The sequence below is a fragment of the Dinoponera quadriceps genome, unplaced genomic scaffold (genome assembly GCF_001313825.1).
Source record: "Dinoponera quadriceps isolate SergipeBrazil2010 unplaced genomic scaffold, ASM131382v1 scaffold316, whole genome shotgun sequence".
NCBI lineage: Eukaryota > Metazoa > Arthropoda > Insecta > Hymenoptera > Formicidae > Dinoponera > Dinoponera quadriceps.
Window position 1 is genome coordinate 17563 of NW_014554530.1, and position 24473 is coordinate 42035.

The window sequence follows — 24473 nt, forward strand, 5'->3', positions numbered from 1 at the left end:
ACTATTATTGTTTATTTGACTATTAAAGACAAATAAAAATGTTCATGTACATAATTTTGAAGAATTAAATAAAATATTAATAATGGTGCTTTTTTTCTTAGCCTTGCGAAGTTCAGTTTCACTTAAACTTTCGTATTTTCGAATTTTGGAACAGCCACGTGCTAAAAGTATATTATAAAAAGATCTATATACATTTATATATACGTATAAAATTTTAGAGATCACTTTTTCCGATCACGAAAAATAGTTAAAATTTAACGGGCCGCGATTTCTGTAAAAACAACGGTAACGAAGTAATGATTCGGGTAAAAGTTCGAGTAAGAGCGCGTCTGACAATGTTGTTGAACAGTGAGACGTAAAATGAAACAATATACACATGTACAATTTCGAGCGCGACGCAACGTACGCGTGCCTTATGTGCAGTCTGTCCAAACGGTTCATAGACAATAATTTTTCCAAAAGCATATATTTAATTATCAGGTACATCTCGGGTGCATCTCACTCTCAGAATATTCGCTTTGCAAAATCGCACACTTATTGTAGCGTCTCTTCCATCGAATCCCTGAAATCTCTCGACAGTCATCGTCTTCGGAATACGTGTCGGTTTTTCCTTGATGATTTTCCGTTCCCAGACCGAGAAACGTTAATCGAGAGGAAAACACCGACCATTAACGATAATAATCAGCGAGAGTTCAAACCTATACATACATATATATATATTTATGTATGTATTATATATATATTGCTATTTGACGGGAAAGAATAAATGTGTACGAGCTCTTTGGACAGACGCGGCATATCCTGCGAGAAGAGCCATGGAAGTTACTTCTATACAAAAAGTTGCGACACGATAATCATACGTAACTTAAATTTCTCCCTTTAACGGTCCAAATTTTCGCTTCGTAGTAATAAGTCGCAGAGTATTAAGAGCTGGTAACTATCCTGTATCACCTTTTGTACTCGCGCGAGCACATCTTTGTTTTATCACGGTACAAAGTATTAAGTTAACAGCTGATTTACGCGGAAACGTGCGATTCTCGTCCTTCGAAGTCTCGTTACAATACATGCGTAGAAAATGCATATGTACATCAGCTACGAGCGTGTCTGTATATACGTGTAAAATCGCATCCTATCCTTAATCTTTGGGAATGGCATTCAAGATGTAGTCTCGACACCTTTTCCGAGACCCGACCATCTGTCGGGCACCGGCAGGAAGTAACGGTGCATAGCGGCTATGAACCTGGCGCGATACTCCTCCGGCGATATTATAGTCGGCAGTTTACCCTGACCGCCCAGTATGCCGGACTTCTTTACCATGGTCTCGAGCCTCTTGTCCCAGGTGAACGTTCTTATGTAATCTGCCAATTGAGAAAACGAGTAAGGCCAACGTCGAGTGACACCTATCCGAATTTTACACTTCCAGAAGAGTGTAACTGGTAGGAGTCGGGAATGGAGAGCAAACCTCTGAGAAAATGGGAGATCTTATCCGTACCAAGCGGCGCTTACCTATTATACCGAGCACGAGTTCGTCGGAGCTCGGCTCCAAGCCCACCAACAGGGAATAGTCCATCACGGAATTGTCCGCTAGGAACTTGGTGTCTTGCTCGATCGCTCGGTTCAACACCGCCTTGGAATGCGAGCGGATGTACAGGGGGGAGTCGCAGCTCACTGGAAAATTCGCGCGCTCCTTATGCCTCAGGACAACATGGACGACGCGCGAGGCGTTGCACACGGATCGCACGAGTACGTACTGTTCAGCAGGTTCTCGTCGAGCAGGACGAGCTCGCCTTCGTGGCAGGTCTCGTCCGGATTCACCAGGCGATTCCTCACGGATCCCTTCAAATCGAACTTGTCGGTGATGATCCGGTTGTAGAAGAGATTCTCCATCACCAGTACTTTGATGTGGAGCGACGCGTTGGTCGGGTTGTTCCTGAACGACATCTTGTACACGCCGACTATCTTGCCGAGCAACGTCGGCTGCTTGGTCTGCTGGCACTTCTCCATGTAGGCGAAGTAATTCGGCGCGAAGTTCGAGAAGATCTGCATCTCGACCCGGGACATCTCCTTTATGATGAACCTGTCGTCTGTAACGAGAAACGGGCAACCGGCTAATTATTGGCCGCACGAAACGAAGCCATGCCCTTCGTCGCTCTTACCTCTGGTCTTGCAGAAAGCGCTGCCGCTCTTGCCGCCTTTCGCCGCCCACTGCACGCTGCGACTCAGACTCCTCGTGTAGCCGTCCTCGCCGCACGGCAGCACGTTCTCGCGCAGAGCGGCGAATTGCGCCGCGAAGTATATCCTGCAGAAGAACATGGTGGTGGCGTCGTTGAACTGCACCTCGATGTAGTTCTGCTGCTTGATCGTCCTCTTGTCGTCGTCGAGGGGCTCGCCGGTGCCAGCGGTAGCGGCGGCGTTGCTCGACTCCACGCCCGACACGCTCTTGTCGGACTCGATGGGACTGTTAGCCAGGTTGGGACTGTTGCCACGGAAGAAGGACAACACGGACGGCCGCTTGAACTCGCTCGACTGCAGGAGGTCGAGCGAGCTGTCCCTGTCCTCCGGCAACTTGCGTCTGCTCGGCTGCGGGCTCGGGTTGAATTCCGACCCCTTCGTCGTGCGACATTGTTCCTGCAGCGCGTGCTTGTAGTCGTGCGAGTCCAGCGCGTACGCGATTATCGACGACGGCTCGGACTCGTAAACTACTATGGGAACGACCGAGCTGCAACAGGAAAGCAGGAGTCATTTTACATATTCAGAAATTCCTGGAATCAGATAACTTATTGTATTAAATTACAGAGAGAGAGAGAGAGAGAGAGAGAGCTACGTACCCGAGCGGCAGCAAGTAGTGCTCGAGGGGGCCGAGGGGATTCGTTATCGTGTGATTGACGGAGACGGACGGCAGCAATTGCGACAGGATCGTCTTCTTCTTCTTTTTCTTGTCGGACATGTCGTCCGACGAGAGCGGCAGCACGTCGGAATGCGATCTCTGGTGCATCTTGGGCGAGCCCTGATTCCCGGCCTCGTCGGGATTATTCGCGGACTCGTTGTCGGAGTTCTCGACCAGCTCGGTGGACGCTTGGAAGTCGGTCTGCTGCATGGCCGTGATCGCGTCCACGGCGTTGTAGTCGGCCGACATCGGGCTGAGGTCCTCGAGCTGCGACTCCGACGCGGTGTCCTCGGTGATGTAGCCGTCGGTGTCGACGATGCTGTTGCTGCCGGCGGTCAGGGAGCGCTCGGTGAACCTGCGCGGTCGCTCGTCCTTCCTCTTGGTGGACATCATCTCCGACAGTTTGTTGTTCCACGTGAACACGGCCTCGGCGATGAGCCGTTTCAGTATCACGATGCCGTCCTCGATCCTGAACATGAGCGCCTGCACCTGCCTCTCGGAGGTCTTGCCCTCGAGTCGCTTGTTCTCCAACGTCGGCGACGTCAGCTTCAGCTGGATCTCCTCGATCTTGTTCTTGAAGTACTGCTGATCCTTGCTCAGCTGCTGCTTCGCGATGTTGAGGCTCTCGAGGTCCTGCTGCAGCAGCTGCGTCAGCTTCTCCCGGATCGCGGAGAACACCTCGTCACCCTTGAGCGCGAGGCTCTTCATCTCCTCGATCACGTTCGCGTGCTGCTTCGGGTCGTAGATGACGTTGATGAGCGGCGGCGGTAGCGAGATCTCCCACTGGGAGATGCGCGAGAACTTGAACACCGCGAGCATGCTCTTCCGCGTGAAGTACTGATAGTAGTCGTGGTGCAAAGAGTGCTGGCACGCGTCCGCGCCGCGTCTGGTGTACACGCCGCCGTAGAAGCGCAGCTCGAGGTACTTGGCGAACGACAGGCACCAGGTGTCGCCTGACATCGGCACCACCGGCGACACGCTCTTGCAGCGCATGCACTTGCTCCATACGAGGATCTGGTCGTCGTTCTCCTGGACGAACGGCTCCGTGCTCATCTCGCTCAGGCTGATGTGCACGCAGCCGCCGTCGTGCGCGAACCGGCGCACGTGTTGAGAGATCTGGGCGCGGCACGCCTGCGCCGGACACTTGTACTCGGTGGTGAGGCAGTAACGCTCGAGGAAGCGGCCGAGCGCGATGTCGTTCTGCCCGTACATATCCATGTTTACGACCCAGGGGTTCACGCAGAACGCCGGGGTGTCGTTGCCGGTGTGCGAGAAGCTGCAGAACAGTACGGCCAGCCGTTGGTGGCTGCCGGGGTCCAAGCAATCCGGCCACGCGCCGATCTGATCGTTGCTGCTCTCGGCCGGCGCTGAGGACGGCTGCTGGAACAGTACGTTGTGCGTCGGGTAGAGCCGACTGCCGCACGCGCGGAAATTCGCCAGCATGTTTTGCGCATCGCGGCCGTCGTAGCTGGTGAGTCGCGCCTGCACGAACGGATGCTGCGACTTCAGACGCATGCTCGCCCGCGGATTGTCCAGGACGTGCTGCTCGCTCACGCTGTTCGCGCGGGTCTCCTTCACCTTGTCGAGGAACTGGGCGGAGTAGTAGATCTCCCGCGGGAAGAAGCTCCTCAGCAGGCAGTTCCTGCCGAGCTCGGTCTCCAGGTACGGGATGGAGAACTTGAGGTAAGGTGAGACGCTCAGCACGGTGCCCTCGAGCGACTTCTTGAACTTGTTGAACAGCGGAAACTCGGCCACGCTCAAGCACTGGCCGCTCGGGCTGGTGCGATCCAGCACGTTCCCCTCCTCGTCCTCCTCGTTGAGGTACTGGTGCAGCGGGTCGCTCCGGTCGCTTATGGACTCCCCGTAGATGCGCTTCTCCTCCGACGATATCCTGTCTTTCAATTTCGCTTTGTCGAAGAACGGCTCCTCGGTGGCTTTGGGCTGCTCGACGCACGGCTCCTTGTTGCCGAACAGCTCCGTGGCGTCGTCCTTGCTCGTCCTGCCGTCGTTACACGGAGCGGCACTGTTATCGCGCGCCGTCGACGCCGCGTTCTTCGGCTCGTGCGAGCTTGCGTGTCTCAGTTTCGTCTTGAACAGCTTCAAAGTGTCGTAAGGGTCGGAGTCCTCCGATAGCATCGACGATACTTCCCGCAAAGAGTCGGAAGCCAGTATACTTTCGGAGGAATAAACGCCGCTCTCGTCCTTTGCGTGCTGGTTGGCCGACCCGTACACGCTCTGTGGCTGCCCGTTGTCGACGTATTCCTCGCTCACTTCTGACGATTTCCTCGCGTCCGTCTGGATCTGATGCTCGTCGACGACGTGACTCTCCAGTTTCTCGGGCTGCTCCAGCCTCGGCGAAACATCCTTCTGCAACGTCTCGTCCAGGAAGGAATTGTCCTTGGGCGACGGCGGCTTGGCGAATTCGTCCATGAGGAAGGACTTTTCCAGACGCCACGAATAGGCCGCGAAGATCATCATCGCAGTGACGCTCTTCACCTTCTTCAATTCGACCTGCGAGCCGCCTCGTAATAGAATCGTCGCGCCCAAATGCGGATTCGCGCAGCCTTCAAAGTACATCAGCGTCTTGACTCCTCCTGCGAGTCAAAAGTCGAGGATTCAAGTCGGCGATTGAGAAAATCCTCATGCGACTGTCCAGCCGTCCAGTCGTCGGAAATTCTGTTCATCCGGCATGCATTTGTCTCGAGAACTTGTTGCAATTTTAACAAACGCAAGAGTATATATATATATATATATATAGGATGAAACGTCCTTCCTACTCACTTCGTTCGTCCGGGAACTCCCTCAAGTAAAACTTCTTGCACGTGCCAAGCATGTACCTGGCACTTATGTGCGCGTCTATAGTGTTCACGATGCTGGCGCCGGTGCAGCGCGCCACTCTCTTCAATACGCTGAGCTTCACATTCAAGATCAAAGTTACGCCGCACTCCCTCAGCCTGTCCTGCGCGAGTCTGGATACAGATCGATGCACGAGTACCACATCCGGGCCCAGGGCGGTGATTCTCGCTACTGTGTGCCCCAGGTACTCGCTCTCCTGCCGTGGCGGCAGATTTCAAGCGGGGGCGGGAAAAAACGGAGATGAATCGTCAAGGAAATAACGGGGAGCGAAGTTGAAAATGGGAGAAGCCGACGTTGAGAGTTACTCACCTGCAGCATCACGGGCTCCAAGCTCAGCAATTTGCCTTCCACGCGCTGATACATCAGTCCGCACTGCAGCAACAGGATCTTCGGATGCGCGATCATGGCGTTCATGCCGCGATGAGCGATGTTCTTGCTACACACCACGCCGGACACGATCTCGCAGTCGTCCCTGCTGCCACCGGGACACTTCTTGAACTGCACGTACTGCCGGATGTCCAGATTGTCGGCGTCGTGGTTCAAATCCGGCCGGACGTGGTCGACAATCTGATGCGCGACCGTCAGAATCGTGCTGGACCACGTCTGCGACAAGCCCTCCTTGCTGAGGAGCTGCTTGATGAGGGAATCCTCGTGAACTTTGTACGCGGACCTGCGACAAGCCAGTGTCGTCGTTTATTTCTCTTCTGATTTATCATTGATCTTGCTCAACGAAACGGTCCACGATTTCAGCGAATTCGTGAATCGTGAATCGAATGTCAATCGGACGATCCTTAACTGAACTCGTTGAAACCAATCTTTAATCGGTCGAATTGGATCACGCTTGTTCAAATCAGTTGTCCAATTGAGGACGATTTAATTATAATATTCTCGCAACTCTGCCGCGACTTACGTCAGGCACTCGTACGCGCTCAGCTCGCCGAAGACGGTCCTCAGATTGGTCGCTTTGTGCCAACCGTTCTTCTCCTTGAGCTCGTGCACCTGAAGAGTATCGCTCAACAGGTCGTCGCACATCTTGAGATTGCAATCGTGCGTTTTCGCGAGGCTGATCTCCTTCTGCTCGACTATCCCGTCGCTGCTATCTATGGAAATCGTGGTCAGATCTTCCGAGGTCGGTCTCTTCAAGGTAACTGTGGACGCCTCCAAGTTCAAGTCCAAGTAAAAGCTTGAACTGGACGAGGGCAAACGGCCAAAGGTCGATTGGGAAACGGTCGAGGGCACACGGCCAAAGGGCGTCGAGGTCGTCGGCTTCGTCTCGCTCTCGGAATCTAGGAACGAATCGGCCTCGTCGAATACGTCTACGTATCATCGATGAATATGAAATCGGTAACGTTACCAGTGGTGGAATCATGCTGAGGAATGGTCTTCACCCACGCCGGCTCCTGAGCGTCGCACGTTGTCTGCTTCTCTGCCAACAGATCTATACTTTGCAGGGAGGATAACTGTACCGGTTTAAATATCGTCGCGGTGTCGCTGAACACGTTGTTGTCGGCGACAACCGGCTCGATGAAGCCCGCTTCCAGCAGCGCTTGCCCGATCGCCGTCGCCTGCACGCTGCAGAAACAGGTCGGACGTAAGTCGTAATCCTAACTCAAACTGCAACACGGTTACGACTGGAGCGACTTATCGCTCGAAGATGAACTGTGTAATTAGACCGAAATTAAAGAATTATTTATCTATAGATGCGCATGTATACCGCGTGGCTGCTTTGCTCTGAGCTATCATCCAATTCACCAGCTCGTTAGCCAGGAAACAATTGTGATAACTCTTCAATCGGATCCGGTGTGTTTGCAAAGGAATGGCTTGACCAGACCGGAACAATTCCTCCCAGATCATCCGCAGGGAAGCTGAATTTTGCAACACGAGGGTACGTTCATGCGACGTTAAATAACTGTTCCCTGATCTATGACAAAGGAGTAGAAAGCGCGGTTATAGTAGAAAGCGCGGTTATAGTAGAAAAAAAAGAAAACGTGAATATTTACAGATGGGATGAAAAATCCCCTGAAATGCTATATACACGTGTAGATTAATTTATACCGTTCGGTCGCGTAATTTTCCTCCATGTATCCCACACTTGGCTTCCGACATACCAATGCTTCGTCTCCCATCGACTCGTTCGTGTGCTTTCGCGTTAACAGTGGTGAATTGTTTCCGTATTTCACCTGAAGATCCTCCTGCAGCGCCTTCAGATCCGCTGATAAATCACTCCTCATGTCTGACGATTGTAGGTAAGAAAGGACTACTTTACAGCAATATGTACAAACTCGAAGATCTCCTGCAACATTTAGACACAATGGATCGTACATGTGTAGTAGAGACATATAAACAAAATAGATCTATAATTTCCCCACCAGTGCATCCCATGATTTTCCCCGGTATCTGATCGGAGCAGCATTTCGAGCAGAAAATTTGGCCGCACACTCGACAGTGGTGTCTCCTTCGGAAAGTAGTAAACCTCTCGCCGCACTCGTAGCACTGCTTACTTACGCTGTCTGGCATCCAATAGCTTCTTAACTGAGAATCTTTGTACGAACGTAGATTCTGCAAGCCAGCGATCAGGAAAACGTCAACGAGCTGTGTCACAGTGTGAGAATGATCGGAAAACAAAATTGGCACTTACGTTACTCTTCAATGCCACAATATTGCTGATACGTTTCAAGACGTTCGGCAAACTACGACCTTCGCGAGTATCCAAGGGAAAATTTATTATGCTGGTATTATCATCGTCGGGAGTCCGTTCTGTACTTTCCGACTGCTTCCACGATTCAGAGTCCGAAGAGCTACGCTCATCATTGTTCAAGGACACTGTGGGATCACTGGTGCTCGATGGATCTAGATTAATTACAGAGCCATCAATAATCAGCCAATGAAATAGAATATTAAATCAGACAAACAGTTGACAGATATGATGAATTATAATATATAGAGATAGATATACGTGAGCGACATCGCTGTATCCTAGGCATGTGTGTGTATTATATGATATGCAGGTAAGGATACAGTGACATAACCTTCACCTGAATAGTTAACTAATTAAACGTACACTCGTGAATTAAATAAATCAACAGTGAATAATAGTTAATGAGTACTGACTCCTGGCGAAGTTGAAGAACCTGGAAAAGAGGGACGCTACGACAGGCTGGCTCTCTTCGGGACTCAACGGAGCGAACTCCGTGAGTTTCGACGGCGAGTTCATGTTCTTGTTCATCTCATACGCCGATACTACCTACTGACGTGCATCTTGAAAATATGGATGATGCAGCTCGCACCGTCTAGTGACACATTTTTCCTCCCGCAAGCACCGTTGAGCCGAGACGATCCGTCGCACAAGTGAGACAGACCGATGCGAATAGAGTTTGTCAGATGTCAGATGCTTCACAGAGAACGCAGGAGAGTGGGGATGAGTTACGTGCGCGTGCGCGGTAACGCGCAGCAGACGCTCTCACGTCTTACGATCACGCTTATGTCTACGCGCGTCAGATGTCGCGGCGAATACCTCGCTTCCGTTTCTCTGAGAGTATCGAATATTTACGATAGGTGGCGCCGTCAGAGGAAACCGTTAGCGTTGTTCATTTGATTTTAACTGTAATGTGGACGAAGGGCGTGTTATTAGAGACTGACGACTTATTGCTGATAACGAGATGGTTGGTCTTTGTTGCAGAATTGATTTCATAGTTTATTATTAGCCCAACGTTTTATAGATAAGTGTATACATTTAAGATGCGGTAACGTTATTGCAAAACTATGTCTCTTACACATACACACTGTCACATGCTTATTATTATACACACACACACATACACACCTATACCCATACATATTCATTTATTCACTGTCTCTCATTTTTTATGTTAGATTTGAGTGATAACCGTGAAACCTTTTTTCAGGTCTGATCCGGTAGTTTATAGTATTTTTGCCGATGGCTGCAGCTTTCACGGGTTTCCGTTTCTTCGCGTCTCTCCCTCTCCTTCTAACGAACATACATTTGTTTCGTACATAAAAAAAGCCTGTAAGCAAATCAGATGCTGACGCAGCTAATGCATATAGGCATTTACTTTCATGTCACCGCGGGGCGTCACGATGAAATCCCAAGTAAAATTATCACTCGTCTATCTTACATTATTATTCAAGAGTACGATAACCCAATTTGTACTCGCAACACTCGCCGGTATCCTAGAATTTTTTAAAGGTATCGTTTGAGCGACAATTCAAACTCGCAGCACGAGTTGCCGCGATTCTAATACACTCAAAGGATATGTGGTTCTTTTCTGCTGAATTGAGTTCGAGAAATTTATATGTTGAAGAGTATCAGTACATGTAAATTTCTTGAACTAGTGCAACCATTTTAGCTAAAAAGAACAGACCAATGGTATCGCCTCGATATCCTGCCTCAGATATCCAGGTGTAAACTGACGGTTGATTTCGGCACACTTATTCATGGAGATATTGCTTTCGTTTGTCTGAAAACTTGTTTTTTCTGCTGTTTAGGTAAACAGTGGAGCAAGAGAGAAGAGAGAGATGCCAGCGAGCGATGCCATTCTGAGACAGGAGGGGCTTAATTACCCGTAAGTCCGGCCGACTTGGCGCTAGCCTCTTAGCCGACCATCCTATTTACCACCCTGTCCGGCGGCGAGTGCAGCAACCCCGCAGCTGCGCAGGTGTATCGCACCTGCCGGCACCTGCCTTCTTATCAACATCTCCGAAAAGTCCTCCAGTCACGCCAGAGGGAAGGTCCGGCACGGCTAGCACCCTCCGTACTCTCGTCCGACTTCATCTCGTTCCTCGCGCGACCTCGCCAAAACCCGGGGAAACGAGTCTCTCCTGTCACCGTCGCACCTCCTCGCAACCACCTGCATTCATCGGCAGGCGAACGAGCGAGCCGGGCAGGACGATGCGATGGGCGAGGGCAGAAGCGACCGTTCCGGCAAAAGGTAACGTTTCGCGGCGCACCTTCGGCGAGCGTCGCTCGAATCACCGCGTATCGAGAGCTCTCGAGCGATTCGATCGTACGTGCGTACGTACGTGGGATGCGAATAACCCCTTCGAACGCTATTCGGAAGCCGCAGCTTCGAGGAGTGTCTCGAAACTCTCGATAGTCGCTGGAGCTCATCCGCGTCTACATAGCGCGACAACAGATGTATAGTTAATTGCACGTAGATATAGTTGTGCACAGATTGTACTGCAACATAGTTGCGACTTCTCCGGCGTTTCCATGTTATTCGACACGCTCGACGTTTCTCGGAATATTCGAAGTTACGGAACTTTTTGGAATTTCCGCCGAAATTTCCTCTTTCTTCATGTTCGTAAATATCGGTTGTGCCGATTATTTATACGACGATTTAGCCGGGCTTTGAAGAGATGTTTTTCTGGAAACATACATGTCCCGGCGTAAAGATAACACCTGAATATGAGGACCTTGTTTGGGGGAACGAAACAAATGATCGTAAAATAGATCTTTCTTCTACGGTATTCCTCCTTCAAATTGTGCTCTAAATATTTCTCGTATCGTCAAAAACAAAGGGGATATTTAAGTGTTCTTCTTACGTCGGATACCCTGTATTCTTGCAACTCTACCACAGGGGAAGAAAATTTTGCTAGAACAGCAAATTGTTTGTTGATATAATGACAGCAAAAAAATTTGTTTGGACAGCGGAAAGATTTGTTAAGAGTATCAACTGCTATTTGCCGGACATATACTTTAATTAACTTTTTCCGTGTAACCAATTTTTCTCCCTTCATTATATTATATAACAAACAATTTGCTGTCCCAGTAAAATTGGTTTTCTCCGCAAACGTAAAAATCAAGAATCATCAATTTACATCTATTTTCCTTCCTTTGACTCATTTTTCTCGGAATATCTCGTTCCGTGCAATCCTTCGAACAGGATCGATTCAATAGCTCGTGAGCAGCAGGATGACGCTCGTGTATGTAATACGGCGATTTATTTTATAAGTAGTAGATAGAATCTCGTGCCGCTAATGGCGCTTCTGAAATATGTATCAGGGTATCCTACTTAGATCGCGCGCCACACACACGGAGTGCTCAGGCGAGTAATCAGCCGATTGCTCCTAACGATCTGCCGCTAATTGATATTGAGAACCGCTTATCGGTATCAATATGCGCGAGAGCTTAATTTCCCGTCTGTGCGCGTGAGACTCAATATTACTTCTAATTCGATGAGTGGCGAGCACTTTGCTCACGGAGTTGCTTTTAACTAAATGATCATCGCACCAGCCCGTTTAATCCCATTTAGCCGAATCGGTCACACCTCTGCGCAATGGTGCAAGTAATCCCCCCCTCCAAACTCGTCGATGCCGCCGTGTCCGTCGATTTAACCGACGAAGCTCGATTCGAGATCTAACCGAGAAATTTTTAATTGCTCGATGCTCGATTAAATTATCTTCTAGAAGCCCGGGCCGTCTTTCCGAATCTCGCGACGTTACACGTCGTGGGGAATACGTGTCGCAGTTGGGCGAATCCTTCGCATACGGGAGGGAGTCCGTGGAAGACCGACGATTTCGTAGCTGGTCTAACTCCGCACGGAAGAAGCGATGAGGGCCGAAGACTTTCGATGACCACGGCCTGGATTTCCCGCGAGCACACCAAGGTGGCTCGCGTGCAAGCACCGGCGGGCGCTGTAAAATGCGTTCAGATTGAATCACGCACGACAACGCGGAACAACTGACCGGGGCGACGGTGCGGCTGGCCGCGAGCTCGCGGATGCGTGCGACCACGTGGCGCGGACATTAATTTAGCCGCGCCGCTACAGAATTCGTCGTATCGTGCCGGGCTATTAGGGCCGCCCGAGTCTGTGTGTGTATACGTACGTAAATACGAGTTCACTGGGTAAGATCGGGGTCATTGGGTCAGACGGAAGCTCGGCATTACGAATCGACCGAGAAGAGCAAATCAACGGGCGGTAACCCGAGCGAGCGAGAAGGGCGAGACGAAGGAAGAAAATCAATGGGATCTGCGAAGAAAAGTAGCCGACGGTCGCGCGGCTGAAATTAACAATACTATCGTTACTTCACACGAACGGGTGAGAAAAAAGGATCGCGTGGTGGGGGGGAGAGAAAAAAAAGAAAACTGGCAGCGGTGGGATTCGAACCCACGCCTCCGAAGAGACTGGTGCCTTAAACCAGCGCCTTAGACCGCTCGGCCACGCTACCACGCACGATCCGTTATCCCCCGCACGAGTACACAGGGTCGTTCTGTCGATTGAGAACGGTTGCGCTCTTAGCTGTGTGTAACGGAGATAGCGAGATTCCAAGGTGCACAGGATGCCTCTTGTTTGCTGGCCTCGGAAAGGTAAAGATTCCGCACAGAGCAATACGTTTTCGGCTTACTTCGACCATGCTCGACTGCTTGAACGATTGTGAACAATCTTGTTTACACTTCTATTGATACCTCTTCTTAAATCATGTGTCAGAACCTCATTTATACTGCTATTTATACTTCTTCAATCTGCGTCAAATTTTCATCTTCACTTTTCTCGAATCTACTCCACGCGAGTTACGTCTTTCTCGCATAACTACGGCCGCAATTATCTGTGCTCTACCGGGTATTCTTTTTTTTCTTCTCCCCACGGTTTCGACCGCAGGCATCGAACTACAAACGACTACATAGTCTCCGACTATACGTCGGAGACGTTTTCACGGATGTCACGCTCGTCCTCGGCGTAATTCGCCGAAGGTTGACGTGCGCGCGAGCCATTAGACCGGGAGGAGATTTATTTTTCGAGCTCTACGTTCTCTCTCTGCAGATCGATTCGTCGCGTCTGGGAGAGCCGTTGTAACGGCATGCACGTACCTTCGTACCACTCTCTTCCTGTTTCTCGTCCTCCCTGTGCCCTCTCCTCGCCCGTTCTCGCCGGCCCGCCCTCTTACATCCCTAATTCGCCCGCCAACATTCCCTTCGGTCGTCTCTCATCGCCATCGGCAGATCTTCAGTAAGCTCAGGTCGTCCATCCGCAACGCGTCGCGGAACCGTTTTCACCCCGAGACTTGCGTCTCACAATCGCCGCCAGTATGAACTTTCTCAAAGCCGATAATTAATCAAAATGCTATGAAAAGATTTACAATGCAAATTATCTAGTAAATGAAAAATGCGGGGAATAAAATTATCGACGAAGCTCGCGAATAAATAAGATCAAACGCGTCATTCAACCATCATATTTAATTAAAAAGCCCGGCGAAGATCCGAAGATATAGCTTCTACGAATTTCATAAAAGAGAGATGGGGGGAGGGATTACGAATGAATAAAACGTATCTGACTGTCGGATGAAGCGAGCATCCGAGAGAAAGATCGTCATTAAACGCAGCTCCTTAACACTGTTTTGTTATCTGAATCTCGAACAGGCAAAGGTCCTCCACCCACGGCATCGGCGAGTCCTCCTCGGACTCCGAGATAGCGCGCGGCAAAGGGGGCAGAGGTAAAGCGCGCAAGAGCAAGGTCAAAGAGAGATGGCCGTTCCTCGAGGGGCTGACGGTCGACGAATTGGCTCGCTACCGGCGAAGACGCGTCCACGATCGGCCGAAGGACAATCTCCAGTCGCCTTACCGGGAACTGCCGCCGGTGCTCATCCAGGATCCAACGTCTGAGTATCAGCGCGCCTTCGGTGTGACCGTCGAGGAACCGTCCGAGGTATTCGCGGGGTGTAACGCACCTGCAAAACTCCCCGATTGTTCTCTGATATCTACTCGTTCGCATCGCAAATCCATCCCGAAATCGTCTCGTTTCTAACTCGTGGATGAGTGCCGATTCGCGAGTTTCTCGCGCGTTAATTGAGAAAAAAAAAACAATGTAAAGCGAATCTCCTTCATCCTGAATCTGTGTATGAGCGTTTTCACGGATGATATCGTGATTAATTGCCACCTATGATTTCCAGATAATCAATATTAAGAGCGTGTATATACCCGTATAATATAGGGAAATGTCTGGCCAATAAAAGGTAGCGAGCCCGAGGATCATCCGGAAGGGGTCGTCGAGGATGCGCAACTTTTGCGTCGCATGGATTACAGAGAGCGCGAAGAGATCGAGGATCCATCCGCTGGGAAGGAGGCTGCTCCCCCTCAAGTGGTTCATGGCCACGAGACGATGGAGGCGAGAACGGACGCCCCGCAGTTTTCGATCAGACGTCCGTCTCTTATCAGGAGGTAGCTATCGATCAGCCTCTCCGTGTATTCATTCTGAATGGATCGGCTGATGCTAATCAACTTCAACGATTCACTCAAATCAGTCGCTACGAATCAGTCGTAAAATGGAAATCGTCGTAAGAATAACGTAACGATACGAATAATCATAAAACACGATATAATATTGCAACGTGTGAAATTATAATACGTCGAACGATTAGAATTATACGTGAGATAATAAATCGATGACATAATGCGTAATTAAAAAGGGATGCTGTGAAGTTCTGAAAGAAACGTGCGTGGCTGAAACGTCGTTACGACGGTGAATCGTTATTTGATCACTCGATCGTTCGTTCAGCCAATTTCGCGAGGACTATCATCAATCTTTTCCTGTCGTATAGCCCCAAAGTTTAGAACGCGCCGCGCACATCAAAACCGTTCCGGGACACGCGAGTTCGCAAGCAACGCGGAAGTATACAGACAGACTGTCATGTCGCCTTAATGCGACTGTCTGTCATGCAGTAAATCGCCAACCGGAATTGGCTCCCCGCTTTCTTTCGCTTTTTTTATTGGCCCGTCGTGACGTCAGCCGAAGCACCGTTGTATATTTTGTTCAAAGCTGCGCGTTTGGGTAAATACGAATACGTAATGACGACCCGATCTCTCTCTCTCTCTCTCTCTTTCGTTGCGAATAGGGGCACCAGCTTGAAGTGCGGCGGCGACTTTTACACGGACACGGAAACGTACTCGGCGTATGTGCCGTACGAGGGCCAGCATCGGGCCGAGCTCGCGCGCCGACCCACGTCCCTGAGGATGGAGGGCGAGCTGGACACCATGACGGAGAAGTGCGAGAAGTTCATCGAGTGGCTGAACGTCAGCCGACCGGAGCTGATGCGTGTACCAACGCACTTGAAGATGGAGGGAGAGCTGGAGACGGCGACGGAGAATCACGACAAGTACATCCCGTTCGTGGGCGCAAGAAGACCCGAGCTGCTCAGGCGAAGCACGAACCTCAAGCTCGAGGGGGACACGTACTTCGTGCCGGAGTACACCGATGTGTTCAGGGACCACAGCGTCAAAGGTGATGAACGTTGAACTCTCGTCGGCGAAGAGTTCGAGCTGAAAGCGTGAAGCTTCGGCGAGACGTTTTATTCTGAAGTTGAACGGCGAAGATCACGTACAGGAAACCCCTGTAAAAACTGTGTCGACGTATATTGCAGACAGACTGCGGCCGACGAAGCCTCAGACGCACTTGAAGGCCGGCGGAGATTTCTTCCAAGCCACGGAGAGCACGGAGAATTTCGTCCACCCTCTCGTCAAGCAGCGGACGCAGGCCGAGTTAGTTCGAGACAACGAGGAGGAGGAAGAGGAGGAGAAGGACAGACGAATGAGATCTCTCGAGCAAGAGGAGGACCGAAAGAAGGACGAAGAGATGAAACTGCTGGTGTCGAAGCTGGAGGACCTCAATGGCCGACCGCTCGAGGTCCCGGAATATCGCGACGCGTACAAGGTAGTATTTGTCGGCTCCGTTCGCGGCCGATATTCATTTCTAATCCCAATGAAGAGTCGTTTCTAAGCTGACGCGATGATTCATATGATCGCAGGATTTCCCGCGCGAACGGCCACGAATCTCGAAGCCGGACGACGAGATAGGCCGCGCCGACGGCTCGAAGGTGTCCTCCCCGTCGCGCTCCAGGTTCGCCACGAAGATCGACCAGGACCCGGAGTACAAGTCCAAGTATCTGGAGTATCCGCGGGACCGTCCGATATATCGGAAACCACCGGCGATGCTGCGGCCGACCGTGGCAGTCTCTCCCGCGCGCGGCTGCTTCTTCACCAGGGTCCAGCCGATTCACCCGGAGTGCCGTGCGTTCGAGTACGAGCCCATCAGCGAGGTGAGGTCGCAGTACGTCCCGTACGGACACGTGCCGCGGGTCGAGACGCTGAAGATGCCAGCGAGTCTGCGGCCGGAGGGTAACATCGACCTTCAGCCGGAATACAGGAACGCCTATTGCGCGCGATACGATCGTCAGGGTGGCGGCTTGGAGTCCAGAGCCTACGGCAAGGCCGATCGCAGTCCGAACGTCTCGAGGAGGGGCGAGAATTATTGGCTGCACGACAACAACAACAACAACAACGATTACCAGTGCGACCGGACACTCCTCGGCCAGGATCAGGACGCGTTTCGGGTGCTGGACACGCGGATCCTCGAGGACAACGTCACCGGGAAGCCACCGCCCGCTAGCAGAAGGTACGTTCAACAATTGACTGGACGCGTTTATCGACGTCTTGTAAATTCGAGTTACGTTCACTCTTGTCAATCTTGCGACACGCAGAAGTTCCCGACTCTCCCAGGCCACGGCGCCGAGAGTGACGCAGTCGACGGAGCTGGCGGATCGCGTCCCGGCCACGAGGGTACGATCCCCCAGTCCGACTTACCGGCTTCACGTGTACGACGTGGACAACGAACCGCGAGGCTTCGGTCAATCGGCTCGACAGTCTTCCGGGAGGATACGCAGCCCCTCGGCCGACCGTGCGAGTCGCAACGACGTCGCGAACAGGCCGTATTCGCCCAGCTTCGGCCGGACGGACGCCAACAGGCAGGATCGTCGGGTCGACGACCAACCATTCGTCGTTTTGGATCAAGCCTCGAAGACCGCCTCGGCCAGGAGACGCAACGTCGATGCCGCGGTGCCGATATCTCGGGGCAGACCCAGAACGCCGACCAGGTGGATGCCGCCCTGGTACGACAATACGAATACGATTTAGAGCGGCGGGCAGTTGGACGAAGAGGCGCTCGAACTGGCTGAAAGTCCGAGTTCTGCAGAGGCCGCGCGCGACATCCGGCGATGATGAGCGACTAATGAACGATATTTGGCGTCTCGACGTCTAACGTGTAATTCCTTAATACTTAAACGACGTGTAGATGTTGTCAGGAAAATGCCAGAAAGTACATGTGCGAAAGATTCTCTCGTGTCAACCTCCGTATATAGGCGAAGAGTAGAATTAACGGAAGAAAAGAAAAGAATAAACACTGCCTGCTGTAACTTCGTGCGCAATCAACTCGAGTGTCGACCGGTCGATACTCGGGATACGTTTGAACACACGTGTTGTATCGTAGCGTGTAAAGGATGCCGCCGGGCTTCGATACGCTGTCGTATGTTACCTGTGTAGCCGCAGTAGGTGATAAAGTAATACCTCGTACTACTGCCAATCCTTTTGTTAATTCGTATCAAAGCAAATATATATACGAACGACGCCCAGTCTCACGTGGTCTTCTTTCGAGCGTGTCCTTTTCCCTTTTGCCTGGAAATTGTATTATATTCTGCTGTTTTATTTTGTACAGGTGAGTAAATCGATAATCGGGTGGACTGCGAATAAAATGAAGAACTATTGAGGAGTCGAGTGAAATTAGATTAATTTCATTTCATTATTTTTTGATTAACAAAAGAGAACGGGATCGGTGAAAATTGGCCTTCGTTGAATATCCTCAAGTTTGGCGGGAAAGGAAGTGAGATCAGTGACGTTGGCGCGTCGACACACCTGCGGCTGACTTTACGAACGCGCGTGAGGTTGCGCGGTTATCTGTCCACGTCAGTTCGTACACGACTCTTCGGTAACATAACCTAAAAGGTGATCCGTGTCTTCTTCTTCGGAAACATCGCAGAGTCGATGAGCGGGACGTTCACGCAGATGACAAGTTGCTCGCACATTCCCTAGCGTAAAATAAGGTATACTCGCCGAAAGATTCTATACGTATCAAGCCGACTAAGGTTACGTCGGGTGCAAAGAAAAGTATGCCAAGTACGACGGGATCTGTGGCCAATAGTCGGTTAACGCTATATTCCGCCTATCAGTGAGTAACATATGTTGTCTTCCGAGCAGAGCGCAGCGAAATGCATTGGACGTTGTGCGCGTTGATCGTCGGGTCATTCGGATGCAAATACATACACGCTCAGGCGCAAAGAATAGCACCGGGTGTCCCGCCGCAGCATTACCAGCAGGTAGGTTATGTTCCCGGGAGAGAGAGAGAGTGTTGGCAAACATATGGCTCCGCGCACCGATGCGTCGTGTGACGTGCTGATTGTCTCGGGCTGTTTCTATTCTCACCTTGATTTGCCACGTGTCATCTTATTTCCCCGACTCGCTTTGTTTCAGCCTTCCCAAATGCCACCGCCACAGCACATCCCGCAACAACAAGTAAGTTCCCGGCTATAACTCGATCTCTTAAGTATCTCTCATCAGTGATCCCTGTAATAAAATTATTTTTTTAGAGCTTCTTCAGCGCTTACGTTAGGAGTAACTTGAAATCTTGATGATGTTAGTCTTGTTAATGATTTTTCTCCTCAAGTATCAACAAATGCCGGTGCAACAGCATCAAGTGCCGATGCAACAGCAACAGGTGCCTGTTCAGCAAATACCGATGCAGCAAGTACCTATGCAGCAGCAGCAGGTACCTATGCAACAAGTACCTGTACAACAAATGCCTGTTCAACATCAGCCACCGGTTCAACAGGGACATGGGCATGGACACGGACATGGGCAAGGGCAACCTCAGATACTTAACGCTGCTAATATAGCTCATGAGAAAGAGTAGGTATCGATTGGAAGGGAATTTGGATAATTGGCGATTAATTCAAGTCAAGTTGTATATAGCAATAACAACCGAGATACCGAAGTAATCTGAAGTAGAATTAACGAGTGTGAAACATTTGGAGAATTCGAATGTGTCAAGTTTTTGAGCTTTTCCGAGTTCGGTGTGCACTGATGCATTATGTTGCAGGATTGTTATTTCTTTTCCAGACACATCGCGGAACACGCCGATGTGCCGATTGATACAAGCAAGATGACGGATCAGGAGTTACAGTTTCATTACTTCAAGATGCACGACGCGGACAACAACAACAAGCTGGACGGTTGCGAGCTGATCAAGTCTCTTATTCATTGGCACGGTACGTGAGAATTTCAGCGTTTTTCCCGTCTCGTTTCTCGTTCTTGCCGGTGTTACGTGTATTTGTACAATTGATATTGTCTCTCTCGTTGTGCTCGTAGAACAAGGAAACACGGAATCTGGTGGGACGCAGGGCGACAAATTGTTCAGCGACGATGAATTAGTACAATTGATAGACCCGATACTTAACATGGATGACACCAACAATGATGGCTACATCGATTATCCTGAATTTATTCAAGCCCAACAGAACGCCGCGGCTAGCTCGCGTGTGTAACAGTACAGCTCGTATGAACTGTAAAATTAAAAAGGAACTTTTATAAAGACTATATATAATGAGGAATCTCATTATATCATCAATGTTCCACGATGCTCATTTGTTACGTCGGCATTACACATTCATATATGTACGGTGATGCGTAACATATTACGCCGAATTCTGTTGGTACTTGTGATAATCCATTTTTCACCAATACGTTTATAACTTTATACATGAATAAGAAAAGGGGGAAAAAAATACTTCGATTTTTGTATATGTGATGTGTCGGTAAAAAGTATATGAATAGGGACATGAATACTGTCATACAATTAAAAAGAACTTGGAATTCTAAAATTCTTCTCAGTTATTTATGACATTTAATGAGATTAATTTTACGATGACAGTGTTTGTACCGCACATTATTATTCTACAAAATGGTTGTAACATTCTAGAGCGTTATTAAATTGGGTTTTTTGATATATCAAGACTATTTTTATATAGACGAGAATACTTTATAGATTCTCCTGCTGTTAATAAATGAAAAGATCATTTATTAGTTTTTACTGTTGTTCATAATTAAAGTATATCTATAAAATATATAGTAGTTTCAATTCGTGTATAACAATTGTATGTATTAAAGATAATATATATATATAGGTGTTTTGCTAGTGGTTTCTACATATAACACAAAGTATAAACAATCTCTTGTATTCAGTAATGTATATACACATTGTTATCTTTAATATTTTCAAATGAAAAAGAAAAAAACATGCAACAATTTAAGCTTGGTTTCGTGATCGATCATATTCCGTAACGTTCCTGTGAGAATTTCAATCTTCGTCATAACAACTATTTCGACGAGAAGAGCGGGGATTGGATAAATATAAAGATGAATCGACACTTAGTTTATAAGTTACTTATCAATTATTACATCATTATCATATTAAAAGACACTATTGTCAGTAATCACAAGCATGGAAAAATTTGTAATTTTATACGCAAGTAAGCATGCCATTACGTAATTACATTTACTTTAAGGAATGTCATTTTGCTCAAACGTGAACATTTGTTAGAAATCTCTTCTTTCCAGAGCAGTCATGGAAATACAATAGTGTGAAAATATTATAGATTACGCTCGAACGACTAGATTATGACTAGATTTAAGACTAGATTCCTCCCTCTCTCATCCATTCTTATAAGTACATCCCGTTGACCAAATAATCGGCATCGTGCGCGTAAGGTCCGTGCCCGCATCTTCCACGTCGTCTCCTCACTACGCTGAAGCCGCAACTAATCAAGAAGACCGCGATTACGGTCGCTATAAGCCCCAACGTCAACGACACCACTGCTCCTTTCGGGTCGTTTTCGATTATTTGAACACGTTCCGAAATAATATCGGTTCTCTCGCGCGCTCTGGCGTGCTCCTCGATCACGATCACGTTCTTTTGATCTGTAGAAAATGTAAATCACCTCACAATAAGAAGTAGAACAAATCCACAGAGCACGTGAAAAGTATTGTAATTACAAAACTATAATTTTCTAGAAAGAGTTACAATTTATATCTCTTCGTTTTCTTATCAGTATGATTAATTTACTGTTCACATCTTTACCTTTTGAATCTTTCGAGTGACTGTGTTTGGTGACATAATCATTGCTCGCTGACAAATTTGGCTTTTCCGTCGCTTGTTTGCTCGTATGCTTTGCATGAGTCAAATGTGTGTCGACTTTTTCTTCCTTCTTGTCGAATTCTTTGTTCTGTGTCAATTCGTTTTTATGCTCCTCGGAGGTCTGGTAGTGATAACATTATTGTGAGCACTAAAATGTATTACCGGGATCACGATACTTCGAGCTATCGATCTGTGCTCACCTCACAGGCAGGCGTTGTTGTAACCTTCGCAGTGTCTTCCACAGCGTTATCGATTTGCTTGCGTTCAGGATTTGGTGCGGGAGGTGCGGATGATGACAACAGCATTGGATTCTCCTGCCAGGCCCCTTTATTCGAGGATGGGAAATGCGAGGTATACGGATGCTTGGAATCCACGTAAAGACCTCTAATGCAAAATTACATTACAAGACAGTGGAGGTTTAGTGATTGCCGTTTAACCCGATAATTAAACGGCAAATTAATACTTCGTATTACCTATCCGCTTCATTGCCACCTAGAACGCTCGAGCCTTTATGATTAAATATGTGCGATTGCTCTAAAAAAAGAGAAACATATACAAAAATTCACATGATGGGTACACAGACACTCATAAATGTATGTGTGTGTGTGATTCCAGATATAATGAATTATTCTCTCAGGAAGCTCGGATGTTTTTTCAACCGATTTGCCCAATTTTGGATTTCTTCCTGGTGAAAACGTCGCAAAAACACTCACGGCAACTTTCACGAAGAATTAGTCCTTGAAAAGGTATCCGAGCTCTCTGAGACACATACCGGATATGATGAAAATCTTATATATTATGAAAATCTTATATTTTATACGTACGTTCGTAACGATTGATATTCTGATCGTGGTACGAATTTACAGGAACATACGGCTCCTTGTTTTGTTCATACAACGGCTGATAGTCCCACTGGTAACCGGGCGACCCGTAATTCTTACGCATTTGCATCTGTATCTCCACCGGCTGGCCCGGATACAGGATATTCTGCGGCTGCGACATTTGATGGGCCGTATTGCCAGGTATCTCCCAGGGCTTAGGATTAACCTCCGGCCCAGCGGGATAAAACGGAGCGAGGGGTGGCGGCTTATGTTGATCGATGATCTGCTGATACCTCATGATATCGGCAGGCGGGTGCGGCGCCTGCATCATCGGAGGCACTACCATCGGCTTCTCCGTGGGACATATGAGATCGGCCGCCTCGTCGGAGCCGTCCGCACACTGCGGAATGCCGTCGCATACGTTGTATATAGCTATGCAGTCTCCGGATGAACGACATTCGTACTGGTTTCTGCTGCAAGCTGCCATCGGAGGTATTTACATTAACTTTCAACCACAGATCTAAATTCCATCGCTTCTGTGCTTAAGTAAATTAACATACACGAACTTGCTGGTGTATACTTTTTTTTTTTATTTTACTTTATTATTTATTTACTTTATTAATTAAATTTACCAATAACGATACCTGGTTTGACCGGTGCTGGAGTAGTCGGCATCATTTTTGGTATCTGCGTGATTATAGATTTGATAGAAGCCTCTGTAAATCCGTAATCTGAAGTAATGTCGTTGTTTTTCCTGCAAGATACAAGAGGGAAATTGACGAAAAGTCGATGATAAAAACGGAAAGAGGAATTTAGACTTGGGAATTAAATATAGTTTGTTCATGTTGCTTCCACTTCTCCCACTTAATCCCTTTTGCTGTTGCTTTTTCTAATATGCATCTGTCTTGTTCTAAGTACAACAAGAAGTGCGAAAAAGTGCAAGAACAAGCCTGTAGGCACCTGAGTGACTTCAACTCATGCTCCTGCTGAGATATCCTGATCTCTTCTTCAGGTTGTACATTCTGCACAGGGTACGTGCTGGCTATGTAACTGGTACGTACAGCACTAGTGTAGTTAACGTGTTTTGTGAATTTACACTTGAAGTCATACAGGGGGCCGCATTCGAAGAGATAACAACTACCTGGTTTCTGTAAAAGGGACGAAGTATAATGTAGCAAAGTTTACTTGATCTCTCTCTCCCTCTCTCTGACATGACATCTTTGAATTCATCATAACTCTGTCTCCCATCACCTGCAAATTCTTACCTTCTCCTCGAAAATGAACACATCACACCGTTCGGTTTCGCAGCAGTACTTCAGACAATCCGATTGGGAATCAACGTCCGTCACGTTCAAATACTTAGCACCCATATCACGGGAGTCCTGCGTCTTGATAATCTTATCTTTATGAATGTCAAAACTCTCGAGGCACATTTGGTAGTTACTCGCTCCGACGTGTCGCTTCTCATGCGCCCGGGCTGTGTCAATGTCACCGCGCGCACAGTAGATGATCGCAACGAAAATTGAAAGAGAAAGTCGCATTCGACGAAACATTGTTTTTCCTTACGCGTTATACGAGCGTTGTACGACTTGCGCGCGTACGTTGCGTCGCGTTGCGTCCGCGGGAGCCGATCGATAGTTCAATCCCAGAACAAAAGAGATTATCCAGTTAGTGTGTCTTTTACATTTGAACGGAACAACGCTTTTTTCCAACCTTTCTTGCGACACGCGCAAACATAACTTGCGTATAATTACTAATACATATTATCGACTTATTTGAGTGTGTAAATTTGTTTCATTTTGTTTCATTTTTGAGTTTACGACACACCCCGCGTAAACTCGGCGACACATAACCTCGTTATGAATTCGACCAGGATTA

General features: G+C 48.6%; 4 protein-coding genes and 1 non-coding gene across 5 annotated transcripts; 2 read left to right on the forward strand and 3 right to left on the reverse strand.

Annotated features, from left to right (window-relative positions):
* Positions 1 to 52: 52 nt before the first annotated feature.
* On the reverse strand, positions 53 to 9125 carry LOC106751898 (1-phosphatidylinositol 3-phosphate 5-kinase). Its single transcript, XM_014633153.1, has 14 exons — positions 8855 to 9125; positions 8382 to 8593; positions 8113 to 8302; positions 7799 to 8036; positions 7458 to 7664; positions 7098 to 7315; positions 6654 to 7029; positions 6053 to 6413; positions 5669 to 5939; positions 2829 to 5481; positions 2157 to 2719; positions 1752 to 2084; positions 1507 to 1668; positions 53 to 1358 (listed from the first exon to the last, which is right to left on the reverse strand). Exons 1-14 carry the CDS (start codon positions 8967 to 8969, stop codon positions 1156 to 1158), a joined length of 6102 nt encoding a protein of 2033 aa, XP_014488639.1. The 5' UTR covers positions 8970 to 9125; the 3' UTR covers positions 53 to 1155.
* Positions 9126 to 10657: 1532 nt separating this feature from the next.
* On the forward strand, positions 10658 to 18094 carry LOC106751840. The gene is made up of 7 exons (XM_014633031.1): positions 10658 to 10692; positions 14121 to 14406; positions 14692 to 14918; positions 15593 to 15978; positions 16118 to 16407; positions 16502 to 17148; positions 17234 to 18094. The coding sequence occupies exons 1-7, from the start codon at positions 10658 to 10660 to the stop codon at positions 17664 to 17666; spliced, it is 2304 nt and encodes a 767-aa protein (XP_014488517.1). The 3' UTR covers positions 17667 to 18094.
* On the reverse strand, positions 12850 to 12931 carry Trnal-aag. The gene has a single exon. It is a non-coding gene; the product is annotated as a tRNA-Leu (tRNA).
* A 375-nt stretch (positions 18095 to 18469) lies between the features above and the next one.
* On the forward strand, positions 18470 to 20890 carry LOC106751848 (probable basic-leucine zipper transcription factor I). Its single transcript, XM_014633045.1, has 6 exons — positions 18470 to 18628; positions 18783 to 18901; positions 19056 to 19097; positions 19249 to 19490; positions 19701 to 19849; positions 19950 to 20890. The coding sequence occupies exons 2-6, from the start codon at positions 18794 to 18796 to the stop codon at positions 20123 to 20125; spliced, it is 717 nt and encodes a 238-aa protein (XP_014488531.1). The 5' UTR covers positions 18470 to 18628; positions 18783 to 18793; the 3' UTR covers positions 20126 to 20890.
* On the reverse strand, positions 20800 to 24435 carry LOC106751843. The gene is made up of 8 exons (XM_014633036.1): positions 23861 to 24435; positions 23556 to 23743; positions 23240 to 23349; positions 22599 to 23075; positions 22248 to 22308; positions 21975 to 22158; positions 21718 to 21895; positions 20800 to 21557 (listed from the first exon to the last, which is right to left on the reverse strand). The coding sequence occupies exons 1-8, from the start codon at positions 24146 to 24148 to the stop codon at positions 21301 to 21303; spliced, it is 1743 nt and encodes a 580-aa protein (XP_014488522.1). The 5' UTR covers positions 24149 to 24435; the 3' UTR covers positions 20800 to 21300.
* Positions 24436 to 24473: the final 38 nt, after the last annotated feature.

What these genes read in the sequence shown, in the direction of transcription:
- LOC106751898 (XM_014633153.1), bottom strand. Translation starts at nt 8,969, where the DNA reads ATGAACAAGAACATGAACTCGCCGTCGAAACTCACGGAGTTCGCTCCG. An exon ending in TTGTGGCATTGAAGAGTAAC is followed by an intron (nt 8,303 to 8,381) that starts GTAAGTGCCAAT and finishes GCTGGCTTGCAG; the next exon opens with AATCTACGTTCGTACAAAGA. An exon ending in GAAAATCATGGGATGCACTG is followed by an intron (nt 8,037 to 8,112) that starts GTGGGGAAATTA and finishes TAAATGTTGCAG; the next exon opens with GAGATCTTCGAGTTTGTACA.
- LOC106751840 (XM_014633031.1), top strand. Translation starts at nt 10,658, where the DNA reads ATGGGCGAGGGCAGAAGCGACCGTTCCGGCAAAAG. An exon ending in CCGTCGAGGAACCGTCCGAG is followed by an intron (nt 14,407 to 14,691) that starts GTATTCGCGGGG and finishes CGTATAATATAG; the next exon opens with GGAAATGTCTGGCCAATAAA. An exon ending in CAGGGACCACAGCGTCAAAG is followed by an intron (nt 15,979 to 16,117) that starts GTGATGAACGTT and finishes CGTATATTGCAG; the next exon opens with ACAGACTGCGGCCGACGAAG.
- LOC106751848 (XM_014633045.1), top strand. Translation starts at nt 18,794, where the DNA reads ATGCATTGGACGTTGTGCGCGTTGATCGTCGGGTCATTCGGATGCAAA. An exon ending in CGCCGCAGCATTACCAGCAG is followed by an intron (nt 18,902 to 19,055) that starts GTAGGTTATGTT and finishes GCTTTGTTTCAG; the next exon opens with CCTTCCCAAATGCCACCGCC. An exon ending in AGCACATCCCGCAACAACAA is followed by an intron (nt 19,098 to 19,248) that starts GTAAGTTCCCGG and finishes TTTCTCCTCAAG; the next exon opens with TATCAACAAATGCCGGTGCA.
- LOC106751843 (XM_014633036.1), bottom strand. Translation starts at nt 24,148, where the DNA reads ATGTTTCGTCGAATGCGACTTTCTCTTTCAATTTTCGTTGCGATCATC. An exon ending in GAATATCAATCGTTACGAAC is followed by an intron (nt 22,309 to 22,598) that starts GTACGTATAAAA and finishes CTCTTTTTTTAG; the next exon opens with AGCAATCGCACATATTTAAT. An exon ending in GGTGGCAATGAAGCGGATAG is followed by an intron (nt 22,159 to 22,247) that starts GTAATACGAAGT and finishes ATTTTGCATTAG; the next exon opens with AGGTCTTTACGTGGATTCCA.